Source organism: Antedon mediterranea, chromosome 5 (assembly GCF_964355755.1).
Source record: "Antedon mediterranea chromosome 5, ecAntMedi1.1, whole genome shotgun sequence".
Lineage (NCBI taxonomy): Eukaryota > Metazoa > Echinodermata > Crinoidea > Comatulida > Antedonidae > Antedon > Antedon mediterranea.
Window position 1 is genome coordinate 735,744 of NC_092674.1, and position 14,262 is coordinate 750,005.

At 34.5% G+C, this 14,262-nt stretch overlaps 1 protein-coding gene and 3 non-coding genes across 4 annotated transcripts; all 4 read right to left on the reverse strand.

Annotated features, from left to right (window-relative positions):
• Positions 1-504: 504 nt before the first annotated feature.
• LOC140048737 (eukaryotic initiation factor 4A-I-like) lies at positions 505-10,422 on the reverse strand. The gene is made up of 9 exons (XM_072093516.1): positions 10,320-10,422; positions 7,857-7,956; positions 4,752-4,884; positions 4,270-4,409; positions 3,746-3,911; positions 2,816-3,072; positions 2,419-2,556; positions 1,825-1,994; positions 505-1,454 (listed from the first exon to the last, which is right to left on the reverse strand). Exons 1-9 carry the CDS (start codon positions 10,337-10,339, stop codon positions 1,310-1,312), a joined length of 1,269 nt encoding a protein of 422 aa, XP_071949617.1. The 5' UTR covers positions 10,340-10,422; the 3' UTR covers positions 505-1,309.
• Positions 2,165-2,386, reverse strand: LOC140050609 (small nucleolar RNA SNORA73 family). Its single transcript, XR_011845452.1, has one exon. It is a non-coding gene; the product is annotated as a small nucleolar RNA SNORA73 family (small nucleolar RNA).
• On the reverse strand, positions 3,461-3,682 carry LOC140050610 (small nucleolar RNA SNORA73 family). The gene has a single exon (XR_011845453.1). It is a non-coding gene; the product is annotated as a small nucleolar RNA SNORA73 family (small nucleolar RNA).
• LOC140050611 (small nucleolar RNA SNORA73 family) lies at positions 3,995-4,216 on the reverse strand. The gene has a single exon (XR_011845454.1). It is a non-coding gene; the product is annotated as a small nucleolar RNA SNORA73 family (small nucleolar RNA).
• Positions 10,423-14,262: the final 3,840 nt, after the last annotated feature.

The following is a 14,262-nucleotide window of genomic DNA, read 5'->3' on the forward strand; positions in this document are numbered from 1 at the left end:
AAGAGCCTGCGAAAGCAGTACAACATTGCAAAATACAATAACTCGGGGAGGGAACGAATTAATTGTCCCCATTACGATGCTTTCTGTGCTCTCACAACATCTCTATCACTAGGGCTAGGCTGTTGAAAGTGAGACGTAAAACTTCCTTTATTGCGACTTTTAATTATCGATCAAATAAATGAATGGCATTTGGGGTAAAAAAGATGAAATTTAACACGACCACCCAAGAAGTATTGTTAGCAGAAACGGGGTACTAAAAAATACGGTATAAAAAATACCGTATATTATACCGTATTTTGAGCAGTTGCAGCAGAAACAGGCCCTTACAGAATACGTCGTTGACAGTCAAAGCCCATGCTACAAACGGATCCCAGCTCTATATAAAAATATAGGACAATAATCGACTCAACTCGCTTGTTTCGTTTACGTCCTTGCGTTGTAAACACGTAACGCAGCGACGTATATTTCTATCCTGTTTATTGGACAAATAGACAAACCAAAATACAGTGTTTGGCAAATATTCCATAATTATTTATTTCAAATAAATAAGGAGTACAATAAGACTAAATTTGGAAGGCATAACAATTTTAGTCTCCTCTCTGAGAATGCAGTAAAAAAAAAACTTAAGTGTAAAGTACAAAGAATTGAGTTTTTATTTTAATTTAATTCTGAAATATGTAAATCGTTTGAGTTTCTTAAAGTCATGGAATATATCGAACACAAAATGGAAAAAAACATCTTTGTTTAGCCTTGCAATTAATTCACAAGGCCACATTACCACATGTTTTTCTTTACGTTTACAATTACAACAAAATGTACACACGACGTCATTAATACAGATATCAATATCAAAGAAAAAGTTCATTTCGCCTTTTCCTTAAGCAAAAATTGTTTCACAAAGATTAGTTAATTTTCGAGGTTATTTGTCCTCAGCACTAAAATCTAATTTATATCCAATTAACATTTAAATACAAGTGATAGATCTCAAACTCTCGCTCTATACTACAAAGTCTTTTATATATAATTTGTAACTTAACTACAACGGCGTGGTTGCAGGGGGATTCACCCCCTGCGCCACTTGGAGTGGCTTCTTTAAGAAACCGAAGTTCCTTTTCTCAACGAGATATGTCCAGTAGATAATACTTCATCCACAATGGATTTTATACCAATATATGGTTCAATTAAAAGATCACAGAGCGGCCATCAATATTTCTTGTGTATATATAGCAGCGGTATAGCAAAATCCTCGTAAACGTTTTTTATCTCCTAGACAAATATCAGATAGCGAGCCACACGTGTTCTCGTAATTCTAAATCAGATCGGCGACGTTCATTGGCATCTCATCTACGACTGTACTGTAGAATTGCTCAATGTCGTGCATCATACGTTTATGTTCTTCAGTAACAAAATTTATAGCCACGCCCTTACGGCCAAATCGACCACCACGTCCGATTCTGAAAAGAATTCAATTGAAGGGTTATAGATATATTTCGGAAAGCAATATAAAATATCAACTAATCCAGAAACAAGTGCAATGTGGTTACAGTGACCAAAGTCAAGTACTGGTACGTATACTAGTATATATGATCATTAAAAGAGAGTCTTCAATTTTTGACCGATAGTAGTAACAAGCTAGGTCAATTGAGGCATCGTCTAGAAACAAGCTAGGTTAATTGATGTGTTGTCTAGACCTAGGAACAACCAAAAATGGTGTCCAGCAAGGAATCGCATCCCATATGTGAACAATGAATTGAATTTAAGTAGGTTGTCGCTTAGAAAAAGCTATCCAATGTAAATGATAAGTATTAGTAACCATCGACATACCTATGAATATAACTTTCCCGGTTTGTTGGGATATCATAATTTATAACAAGGGACACTTGTTGAACGTCAATACCACGCGCAAGCAGATCGGTGGTAATGAGTACTCGGCTGGAGCCGGAGCGGAATTCCTTCATGATCACATCACGCTCTTTCTGATCCATATCACCATGCTGTAAAACAAAATTAATATCAACAATAAACGTTGTGTATAATGTACTATCGTGACAGCCAGTTTCTCTCTCTCTGCATACCAGTATCCGTCTGTAGTATCTGGCCTTCCTTGTTATGGAGGAATATAGTCATACAAGTTCAGGTATAATACACAAAATACATAACATTAAAATGTCCATTGCATGGTTTGACTCCTCAGTGACAGCTGCGTAACAGCTCTGAGAAAGCGCAGGAATATGCAATAGCTCGTCCACAGCAATGCAAAGCATCCGGGACAGAGTTAATTTCCAACGTAGTGTATGGGAATGTACCTCATTGCTGTTAAGCTGAGCTCCCTTGAACCACAGAGACAGAGCCATGTGAAGGCCAGTTCACTGGATGTCAACGTTGGGCTACTTTTAAATATTTACTTAGAATCCTTACCATCATAGACACGGTGAAGTCTCTGCTTTTCATTTTGCCAGCCAACCAATCAACTTTCCTTCTCGTGTTACAAAATATAACAGCTTGAGTAATAGTTAGCGTCTCGTACAGATCACATAGCGTATCCAATTTCCACTCCTAAAAAAGAAAATAATTTGTCATCGTGCGTAAATACAAATTATTTTTACAACTGTTAAATATTATCTGTACTTTTCTATTGTTTTAAACATTGTTTATATAATTGAAACTGCAGTGTATTAAAGATTTTCTGATTTTAATTTTTACATGAATGATAAAATAAAAGATGGATTGAATTGAATTGATAAATATATCTTTAAAAATCAACCAGAAATTTAAGATTATTCTTTAATTTGTTATCTTGCGTGAAAATACTAACCTCTCTTTCAACGCTAACATAAAATTGTTTAATTCCTTCTAGAGTTAACTCCTCTTTCTTCACCAAGATCCTGATTGGATCACGCATAAACTTAGTTGTTACTTCTAGAACTTCAGCAGGCATTGTTGCAGATAGCAATACGACCTGTAAATCTTTATTTGGCAGTAGTTTGAAGACGTCATAAATCTGGTCTTTGAAGCCGCGAGACAACATTTCATCGGCCTCGTCCAAGACAAACATCTTAATTTTTCTTGGATCTTTATTTCACAAGAATAAATAACAAAATTGGTTATAAAACGATTCTTATTCAATACAGAAATGGATGCAGGTAATGTTGTTTATTGCTGGTCTCCTTGTCATAGCTGCACAACAGCTCTTCAGAGAGCACAGGAATATACAACAGCTCATAAACAGAAAAGGCCAAATCACACAGACAAGCGGCATCAGTAATAAAAATATAGAATCAATGCTATTTCTTATGACCATTACACACATTACGGAGCGGATGGGCGGCTCTTGCTCAAGATATTAACATATTCTACGTTGGACAAGCTACGCGGTTTTCCGTTACCGCTCGTCTGCGTAAATAGGCCTTACCGCAAAGTTTTGCTAATACTGCAAAAATTTAAATGTATAAACAAATAAAAGTGTCCATTGCATGGTTTGACTCCTCAGTGACAGCTGCGTAACAGCTCTGAGAAAGCGCAGGAATATGCAATAGCTTGTCCACAGCAATGCAAAGCATCCGGGACAGAGTTAATTTCCAACGTAGTGTATGGGAATGTACCTCATTGCCGTTAAGCTGAGCTCCCTTGAACCACAAAGACAGAGCCATGTGAAGGCCAGTTCACTGGATGTCAACGTTGCAACATGTTTGAGTGCCACACATTTGCTAAATCGTATGCTAACTCTTTTAAACTACTCTCTTACCTAGGGCCCTCCTAGAAATCATATCGTTGACTCTTCCTGGGGTGCCTACAACTACGTGGACACCAGCCTTACATCTAGCAGAGTCATCAGCTACACTGGTTCCACCAATACAGGCATGACACTTGGCCTTCATGTAATCGCCCAATGCAATGATTACCTTTTGAATCTACACACAATAAAAAGCATAGTCAAAATTGAATACATCAAGTGAATAATTTGATAATTGGAAGATCTGTACATTGTATGTCATTTTGACTATCGCATGGTTTGACTCCTCAGTGACAGCTGCGCAACAGCTCTGAGAAAGCGCAGGAATATGCAATAGCTCATCCACAGCAATGCAAAGCATCCGGGACAGAGTTAATTTCCAACGTAGTGTATGGGAATGTACCTCATTGCTGTTAAGCTGAGCTCCCTTGAACCACAGAGACAGAGCCATGTGAAGGCCAGTTCACTGGATGCCAACGTTGGGATACAATCAAGGTTTCTAACTGTGTGATGTAGTAACAATTCAGCCTACGTACCTGTTGGGCCAACTCTCTGGTTGGAGCAAGGACCAAAGCCTGGCACTGCATGAGAGTGATATCAATTTGTTGAAGGATTGAGATTGCAAATGTGGCTGTCTTTCCTGTGCCAGATTGAGCTTGGGCAATCACATCAAATCCTAATGAATCAAAAATATTCATTCTGATAATAAGTGGAAACAAGTTTGACCATTGTTTTTTATTGTTATATTGTTTGGAATTTGAATAAAGAAATAAAATGATTCGACAAGACTAGTTAAATCTTAAATTTTAGATCAAATATCAAAGATTGTGGTTGTGTGGATTGAGATAAATACCACTTGATTCTAGTAACACCTCACCCATTAAACACAACCGGTTTACTTTCCTTCTTCTTGACGTCCCTGATTTCATTGTTACAGAGTAACTCATGCAAGGTGCTTTTTGAAGAAGTTAACATTTCATATATTGATTTACAAGAATACAGCCGCAGCTGTGCTTACCTTTGCAGCATGGCATAATAGCTCTTTGCTGGATGGCAGATGGCCTTTCAAAGCCATAAGCATAAATGCCTCTAAGGAGGTCTTCTGTTAAACCCATATCATCGAAGTGTTCTATTATCTCATCCCAATTACACTATAAAATATAAACCAATCAAATTAAGAGGAATAGGTGATTTTTTTATTAAAGATAATAGGTAGAATACAAATATCAAAGATTGTGGTTGTGTGGATTGAGATAAATACCACTTGTTTCTAGTAACACCTCACCCATTAAACACAACCGGTTTACTTTCCTTCTTCTTGACGTCCCTGATTTCACTGTTACAAAGTAACTCATGCAGGGTGCTTTTTGAAGAAGTTACAAAGAATAATTTTTAGTTTAAGGCACAATGAGCAACTGGCATTTAATCAAGTTTTCCAATTTGTAACTGGTCTAAAGGAAAATCAATAAATTGTTCCTCCAATATATTCACTGGAATCTTACCTTGCTAAATACTGTTAATTAATGAACAACTATTAAAAAGGATTATAGAATTCATTGTCTCAGCCAAGATTAATAACATGAAGTAAAGAATTATTCTTTATTACTAGGGATAACGATGCAAAATTAAAATTTGTTATTTTTCAACCAATTTAAACATTATATGTTAGTATTTTGTTTCAATATTCCAATAAAAGAATTACGAAAATCTGACTTGTAGTTTTCGAAATATAAGGTCTAAAACATCTCCGAAAATGATCGTTTTTGGCCACGAACGTTGTAAACAAATTGCGCCCTCAGTCGACAATTGTATGAACCACACCGTTTTTTGATAAAATAATTACAAATAATTACATTTTATAGTAATTTATTTTGTATATCAACATTGGAAATATCAATAAAATATGTTATTAAATGTTTACAAAATATATAAAGTTGTTTATTTAACGGAATTCGTACAAATTCATTGCTCTAAATTTGTGTAGTAACATCAGTACAGACAGACCATGTGACTTCGCGGTACACGCGAGAGAAAACATTCCGCTGTGGGTGATTCGCGTCCACCAATCAAATAGCCAGGATCCAAAATCATTCAACCGTGAGCTCTGCCGATCGCTGGAAATCTCAGCTTTGATTGGCTTACGATGACATCATATCACAAAATGGTGGTTTTGTAGTTGAGCCTCACGTAATTTTCACAATTTTATTTAAAAAATGAAATAAATGGACCTGCTTTATGGTATGTGTGATTTTTCTCTAAAATATTTAAATAATAAAGGCTTCATATAGAGAAAAAACCGTTTTTTTGGCACTTATAATAAATATTTCTCAGAGAAAAAAGCACATGGCATGTAGAACTATATTATCTTGGTGTAGGAAGACAAACAAATCCCAGGTCATGAGAGGCTCAACTACAAAAACAAGGTTGAATAGGTTAGGTCACTGGACCGTCGAAGGTTTTTGAGTAAACAATTTACCGCGTATGGTCATACGCGCCAGACAGTACGATATTTTACAGGGCATCACGTATGCAAAACCCAGGAGAGCAACAAATCGCTCTCCTCAAATCACCGAGGAGAGCAATTCGCTCTCCTTGCAAAAATTTTAAATCGCTCTCCTCAAATATTTATGTTGAAGTTGAAGGATGGTCGCCCTTATTAAAAATGGCTGGCCCTTATTAATTTTTTGTACACATTTTTTTGCCCGACAGGGGATAACCCCCCCCCCCCCCCCCGGGCACAACAAATGTATACTGTACCTCTCCCCTAAAATCCCCCACACCCACCTTTACACACAATATTTTCCGTGGGGATCGTATTATTCTACAGTACAAAAAACTCAAGCCAATTTTTTTTTTATGGCCTGGGTAGATTGGGTTTCAGGAGCCTGGAGAATCCTGTCCTGGCCAACTATATGCCTTTCTTTAGCCTACCTTTTCTAGCCTAGCTTGTTGGCCTAGAAATCAGACAGAAAACCTGAAAAGTATTTACCTGCAATTCATAAATTATACAATTCTAACATGCAACAGCCATTAAAATATTGATAATAAGTTACAAAGTGTCATTTTAAAATAATTAAGAAAGATATTTGATCGTGTTTACATGTGTCACACATGGGCGCACGCACAATAGGGGAGGGCTGAGAGAGCTTCTAGAAGATGCTGACGTCACACATCAGCACGTGTTTTGAGGAGGATTTGAGTGACCAAAATTGGTTAGAACTTTTGAAGAAATAATCCATCTTCAAAATGACATAATTAAAGCAACCAGCAGCTAAGCTTTTTTAAATAATAAACATTATATTTAGGCCTCCTATATTAATGTTTCCTTTTAAAATTAAATATATTTTATTAACTCGTTCCATAAAAACATAAAGGGAAAAATTATTGGTTGGGACATGATCTTCCTGTAAAGGAGGTGTTTCTATGACACCGTACTGGTTGCACTATGAGGCGATGAAGTAAACTCGCCCTTGAATGCGCGCAGGCAGGGGAATCCCCTTTGTTGGTACCTCGCACTGTGAGATGGAGCGCGATGAATTGCTCTCCTTTTCGAAAGTTGTTGATTGCGATCGCGCTCGCGATCCTTAAAAACGAGGGACTGCCATTAGGCTTGTAGCTTTATAACTTAGCTTATAGGCCTAGGCCTAGATTGGTTTTAACTTTTAAAAATCCACGTGTTTTTAGGCCTCTTGACAGAAAAATCAACACTGTCAAAATCTAGGCTCTATTTTGAAAATTAAGGAGCGCGATAAATTGCTCTCCTCAAAGCCTGTTGAGGAGCGCGGAGGAGCGCGGTCGCGCAGGCGCTCCTTATAAATGATGCCCTGATTTTAACCACATTTTTTACATGTTTGGTTGAATATAATGACGATAAAAAATAGTTGATCTTATGGAATGATATGTAAATAAATAAATACTCAAAAGAATTATGTTTACAGTTCAATTATTTTCAGAATAATATTACATAAAAATGTGTTTACCAATGGACAAATAATCGCGTCAATGACATAGCGCGCATGGTAACGTACGCGGAGTTGAATCGTGGCAGTAACAATGGAGTCAACTCTCGGTAACCCTATTATTACTCCATGATAATGATAATTAAATATTCATTGATAATTACCTCAATGACACCAGGATCCATGCCTGGTGGGTCAGAGCCTCCATCCTGCTCTCTGTCTCTCTCTCTTTCTTTATCATTTGGACCATTGTCCTGGGTTTGACTATAATAAACGACAAATAAATCAAGATTTAAAAAGGAGGGCTAATTCAAGTCAGCTGTACTTCTGTAGGACAGATGTTGGGTTGGAGCTGTTACACAACAAAGTTGAATAAATAAAATTGTATAACCAATGACTGCGTTTTCACAAAACGGAAGACATCTTTGATTGATGACCAACAATGTTGTGCAGGGAAGTGAAACCAACAGAAATATCTCTAGCGTTTTCAGGCCACCATGTGCATTAAAAATTTACCGTAAGGCCAAATAAAAAAATATACTTGTTAAGCGTCACACCTTCATAAATTTTCAGGGGCGGGGGGACGGTTTTTTTTTTTTTTTTTTACTTTTTATAGAGGTATATTTTTGCGCGGTGGACGTTTTGCCCCACTTTTTTAGGACGAAACGTCAAACTTTTAAAATGCGAAACAGAACAAAATTGACTATGTATGAAATATTATTGCTTATGACAAAATTGAGTTTTGTATTGTTTATATCCAGACGTAATTAAAACATTAAATTTAATTGCCACCAAGCGAAATTGTAGGCCTTAGGCTAACTAATCCGTCCAAGGTGCTACCCCAACCTCACTCATCGGCCATCCGCCGTCTCTCGCTCGACTCATCTATCCAGGAAATTCCCTATCGCGAGAAGCATGATTTGGTCTCAATAATACTAAATAGTGGGCTGATTTATAGTTTGAAAACAGCTTACGGCATTTCTTAAGTGAATTTTTATTCAACGTATTCATTCTTCTTTGATGAATCCTTTGCCAATTGCTGTGTAAATCAGTATTTAAAGTTGTGATGCAAAAAGTGTATGGAAACCCATCGCCCAACAGGACCTCGTGGTGTGCCGATCTCGAGCGCGAGATCATCGTAAACAAAATTGGTAGAGTCCATTATGTATGGGGTGTTTCCTATTTACGAACCTATAAAAAAACGCGCTTCGACCACTGTGTAGGCAAAATATTTATTTCGTTAAATCCCTAAATTGATAATCGCGTATTCTGTAATCACGTGACTGATGATGTAATCCTCAGCGACGTACTAAATGCACATGATTTAATGTGTTGGGGAAAAAGCTTGCTGTTTACCACATTACATGATTCACGGTGCTATTCGCGTTTCCTTTACGTAAATCGGCGGCGTGTAAATGAAACAATTGTTTTCACCAATTTGCCGTTGTCGACATAGAGCGATCGGCGGCTAGCGTTGTCTAAGCTAAAAAGTATGTATTTTTTCAAAAATTACACTAGCCTAACAAACATTTGCTAGTTTTGAAATTTTCAAATAGCAATTATGAAGAATCTACTAGCAAAATGCTAGTTTGCTAGCGTGAATTTCGAGCCCTACTCTGGAGCTGGGTCGGGCCGCTGAACTTTCCGTTGTATATCGGTAAAAAAAAAATAAAAATAAAAAGAGAGGCGGCTGGATAATGAGGAGCGGGCGGTGACGCTTAACAAGTATGTTTTTTTATTTGGCCTAAAATTAAATGAATGAATAAAAAAAATTAGAAAATTGTTTTGATCGCAAAAAAGACTGTACTGTAAAGGCCCCTAAAGCATACTATAGGCACACTTTCCACATGTGATATTGGCACATTCGATTGGGACTATAACGTTATGAGCATTGATTGAGTTATTATTACTGAACCAACAGTCCTTCATCAACTTTAATTTACGTTAACTATTTAAATGAAAAAGTATAAACATTTTCTGTTGAGAAAAAAAATGTTACAATTTACGATTCCAACAATTGTTAAGCACAACAAAGGTTTGTGAATAAATAAATAGGCCTACCTATGCCAATTAATTATTATTCCTTTTATTTTTCAAGATTATATATTGAGCCTACCATTTAGGCCAATTCCAGTGTGAGTATTATTAATTTAACTTTGAACGGACAACAGAAATCAAAGAATGAAGAACCAAGAAATTTGAATTGCAAAATGGCTGCCATGCAATAAAATTTATTGAACACGTTTATACACGAAATAATAATTAAAATAATAGCCTATATAGGCTTAAAACAGCAGTTTCATATGAATTACAATATAAATTATTGTAAAATGTTAACAAATATTTACAATGGAGAATTTTTAGTTTTCTAAGAACTAAAACCGACCACATTTTTTATCGATTCCATCCTCACCACCGACACAAGCACGTGTGTGAAACGGTGAAAATGAATGAGAACTCAGGCAGGCAGACAGTACCGGTTCATATTGTACGGATTAAAAGACATTAAAAACAATATTTCTACATAAAAAATACTTAGACATGTTACTAAAACAATAAAGAAACCAACATATCATTTAAAATAAAAAATAAAATATCTGTGAATGAAGAAATAGCAAAATTCTTACCCTCTATCATCGCTTGACATTGTATTCTGCGTAAACTGCGCGGAAAAGACCTTACATGACCGGCGCCTTACAACTCAACGTTTAAATTAATGCTCCTACGCCTATTTCACAGCACTACTTTTTAGTTCAAAGTTTATGTCCACAGTTAGCAAATCAAAATTCTCATAAATTTATTTCTAACCATCAAAATTAAGAAAACAATATTTTACTGATATTCTTTTTTAAATTCATGCTGGTTTAAACAATATTAATATACTTATATAATGGGCGGAATGTTATGTAGAGTGAAGAATGGGATCTGGCTACGTTATTCCCTCCCTTTGTCGACATAAGAACAAGGATTTTGATTGGTCAACACATTATGACCAAAGTTAGTATTTCGCAATACATCGGTGGTAGAGTCATGGTCTATTAAAAAAAAAGTCCAGATTTATTTTGCAATTCATCATTCCAAATTGTGTTATTGTGTAATGTAATTTGTTGGAATGGAGGAGGAGACAAATTCACGTAAATAATAACAAAATACCATTGCGAAATAATCGTCGTGAAGTGACGTAAACGTACACATGCAAGATGCTCATGCTTGTTGCTTTTTAGGAGCAATTTCATATTATATAACAGTAGGCCTAACACTAAAAAAGGGGTTTTTTTTTCCAATAATTTAAAAATCGAGACTGTAATTAAAAATCTTTTTTAAAAATTCGATGAGATGACAATATATGAATTGTTTGCATTTAATGTATTTGGGATGAGATCAAGCTCTCTCTCCCTCAAGGATTTTTAAATTAAGGACGTATAGCCTACTCAACTCTTATAATAAAAAAGGAGGGATCATGCCTAAATAGGATCGTCATTTCTATTAATAATTTTAACCGGCAATTAATGTCAATCAATTAATTCTTGTACTTTGTAACTGAGACTTTTAAAGCTATACAGGCATGAATTTTAAATATAATATCTGGTTAATTGTACATCAAATATTTGTAACAGAAATCAAGACGAAAAAGCATGAATTTCCCTAATATGGTCAAATACAAAATTTTTCAAAAATTTGCCATAAAAACCAGGAAGACTTTTTTTCAGTAGTTAGGTAGTTTAACCAATGTAATAACATTTCTGGTGACTTTATTAAAAAATGATTGTACTGCCAATGAGAGCATAGAAGCAAAAATTGCAAAAAAAAACAAAAAAGCTGGAAAATATTTATGATAATGAAACAAAAGGTGCATACGTTCTAGAGTAAAATGGATCGAAGAGGGCGAACGTAGCACTAAATATTGTCTTAGTCAGGAAAAAAATAAGGGGAAAAAAAACCAAATCAAATGTTTACAAAACGAGAAGGGTAGAGTACTAACGAAGACAAAGGAAATCCTTTGTGAGGAAGTTAGATTTTATAGGCATCTATATGCAAATAAGGGTATACCCCTTAAAAAAATAAACACTTACCTAGATAAATCAAATGTAACGAGTTTAACTGAAAAAGAAAAGGGGATATGTGAAGGTATTGTCACAATAAATGAATGTACCAATGCAATTAAAAAAATCAAATTAAATAAAACTCCCGGATGTGATGGCTTGACCGTTGAGTTTTATTTACATCTCTGGGATGACATTAAACACATTGTTTGTGACGCTCTAAATGCATGTTATTTTAACAATGAAATGAGTTCTACACAGAAACGTGGTATTGTAAGCCTATTATACAAAAAAGGTGATAAAAAATTGCTTGAAAACTGGCGTCCTATCACTTTATTAAATACAGACTACAAAATTTTAACTCAAATTCTATGTATGAGACTTCATAAAGTAATTGAAAATGTAGTTGACAATGACCAAAAGGGGTACATTAAAGGACGATTCGCTGGAGAAAACGTCCGTCTAATTAATGATATTCTGTATTATACAGCAGAAGAACAAATCGAAGGAGCTATTCTATTCCTTGATTTTAGAAAAGCATTTGATTTTGTAAATAGAGATTTTATGTTTAAGGTACTAAAAAAATTTAATTTTGGAGACTCCTTTTTAAAATGGGTAAATACAATTTATAGTAAATCTGAATGTGTTATTGTTAATAATGGTTGGATATCAGAAAGTTTTGAAATGGAATGCGGAATAAGACAGGGTTGCCCATTGTCGGCGTTACTCTTTATTTTAGTAGTAGAAATTATGGCGTGTAATATAAGAAAAGATAAATGCTATAAAGGAATATCTTTACCTAACAATGATAATGGTGAGGAAGTTCGCATTGCGCAGCTGGCAGATGACACTGTACTCTTTATGGGAAATGAAAAAAGTATAGAGATTGGTTTAAACATTGTTAACAAGTTTGGTAAAGTGTCTGGTATGACTTTAAATTAAAAAAAAACCAACGCTATATGGATTGGCAAAAATGTAAACAAAATTCAAAAACCATGCAGTCTAAATTGGGTTAATGAACCAATTAAGATTTTGGGTATTTATGTGGGATATAATGAGAACAAATGCAGTGAATTAAATTGGGATAGTAAGGTGGCAAACTTAGAAATGCTACTCATAGATGGAAAGGAAGAAACCTAACCTTTTTTGGCAAAGTTACCATTTTAAAAAGTTTAGCTTTGTCTAAACTAACATACAATGCATGTATAATTGATGTACCAGATGATGTTATTTTTAAAATAAATAAATTGATATATAACTTTTTATGGAATGGAAAAACAGAAAAAATAAAAAGAAAAACTTTAATCGGTAAAATGATTAAAGGGGGCATAGGCATGCATGATTTCGCATTACACATAAACTCTCTGAAAATGATATGGGCAAGAAAATTACTGTGTAGAAAACACGTAAGATGGAAAATCTTACCACTATACTATTTTAACAAATTTGGAACCGAACAACTAATTTTAAGTATGTCAATTATCAATTTTCAAAATAACATGGGCTTAGATAATATACCATCTTTTTATTATAATGTTCTAAAGTGTTGTGTTGAATTTAATAATATGAATAATGAAGGTACAATTAACGAGTATGAAGAAGTGATAAAGCAAAACTTATGGGGTAATAATGATATTAAATGTAGAAACAAACCACTATTCTTTAAGAACTGGATAGATGCAGGTTTTAATCAAATTGGAGATATAATTATTTTCAATCGTCTAATGAAACCTATAGAAATAATTAAACAATTACGTACTAAGAAAAACTGGATAGCTGAATATGTTTCTCTAACCAGAGCTATTCCAAAAAAGTGGTTAAGTATAATTAAACATAATATGCCAAATATGAACCAATATATGAATGTGAATCTGGAATACAATATCAACAATATAATTAAGATGACAACAAAAGATGTTTATTCTAACTTTGTTAATAATGTTTTTATTCCCCCGAAAAGCATACTTAAATGGAATAACATATTTAATGAAGATATCAAGTGGTGTGATGTCTGGAAAAGAAAAGTGAAAAACGAAAAAATTAAGAAATTCGCCCAATTGAATTACAAATTACTAAATAGAGTTGTACCTACAAATCTAAAACTGTATAACTGGAAACTGAAAAATAATAACATATGTAACAATTGTGGAGTCATTGAAGACGAAAAACATATGTTTTATTATTGTAGACGTAATCAAATACTATGGGAAAAAATTGACAATATATTTAAAAAGCTAGATAACAGCAGTAGCTCGTTCAAAGAACTCCTGTTAGGAAGTAAATGTCAATTAAAAAACCAATTGTATTCAATAGCTGTGTACGTCATATACATAATTAAAATTAAAACTGAACTTAAAAAACCTGTATGCCAGAATCCCTGGATTCAGTTTAAATATATTTTAAAAGATATGAATACACTAGGCATGTTGTAACTTATAAGTGGCATCCATTTTTGTATTTTAAGATGTACAGTTTTTGTATGCATATAATCAAACCACTATATGTATAAAGGCTAAAAGAGTAAAAA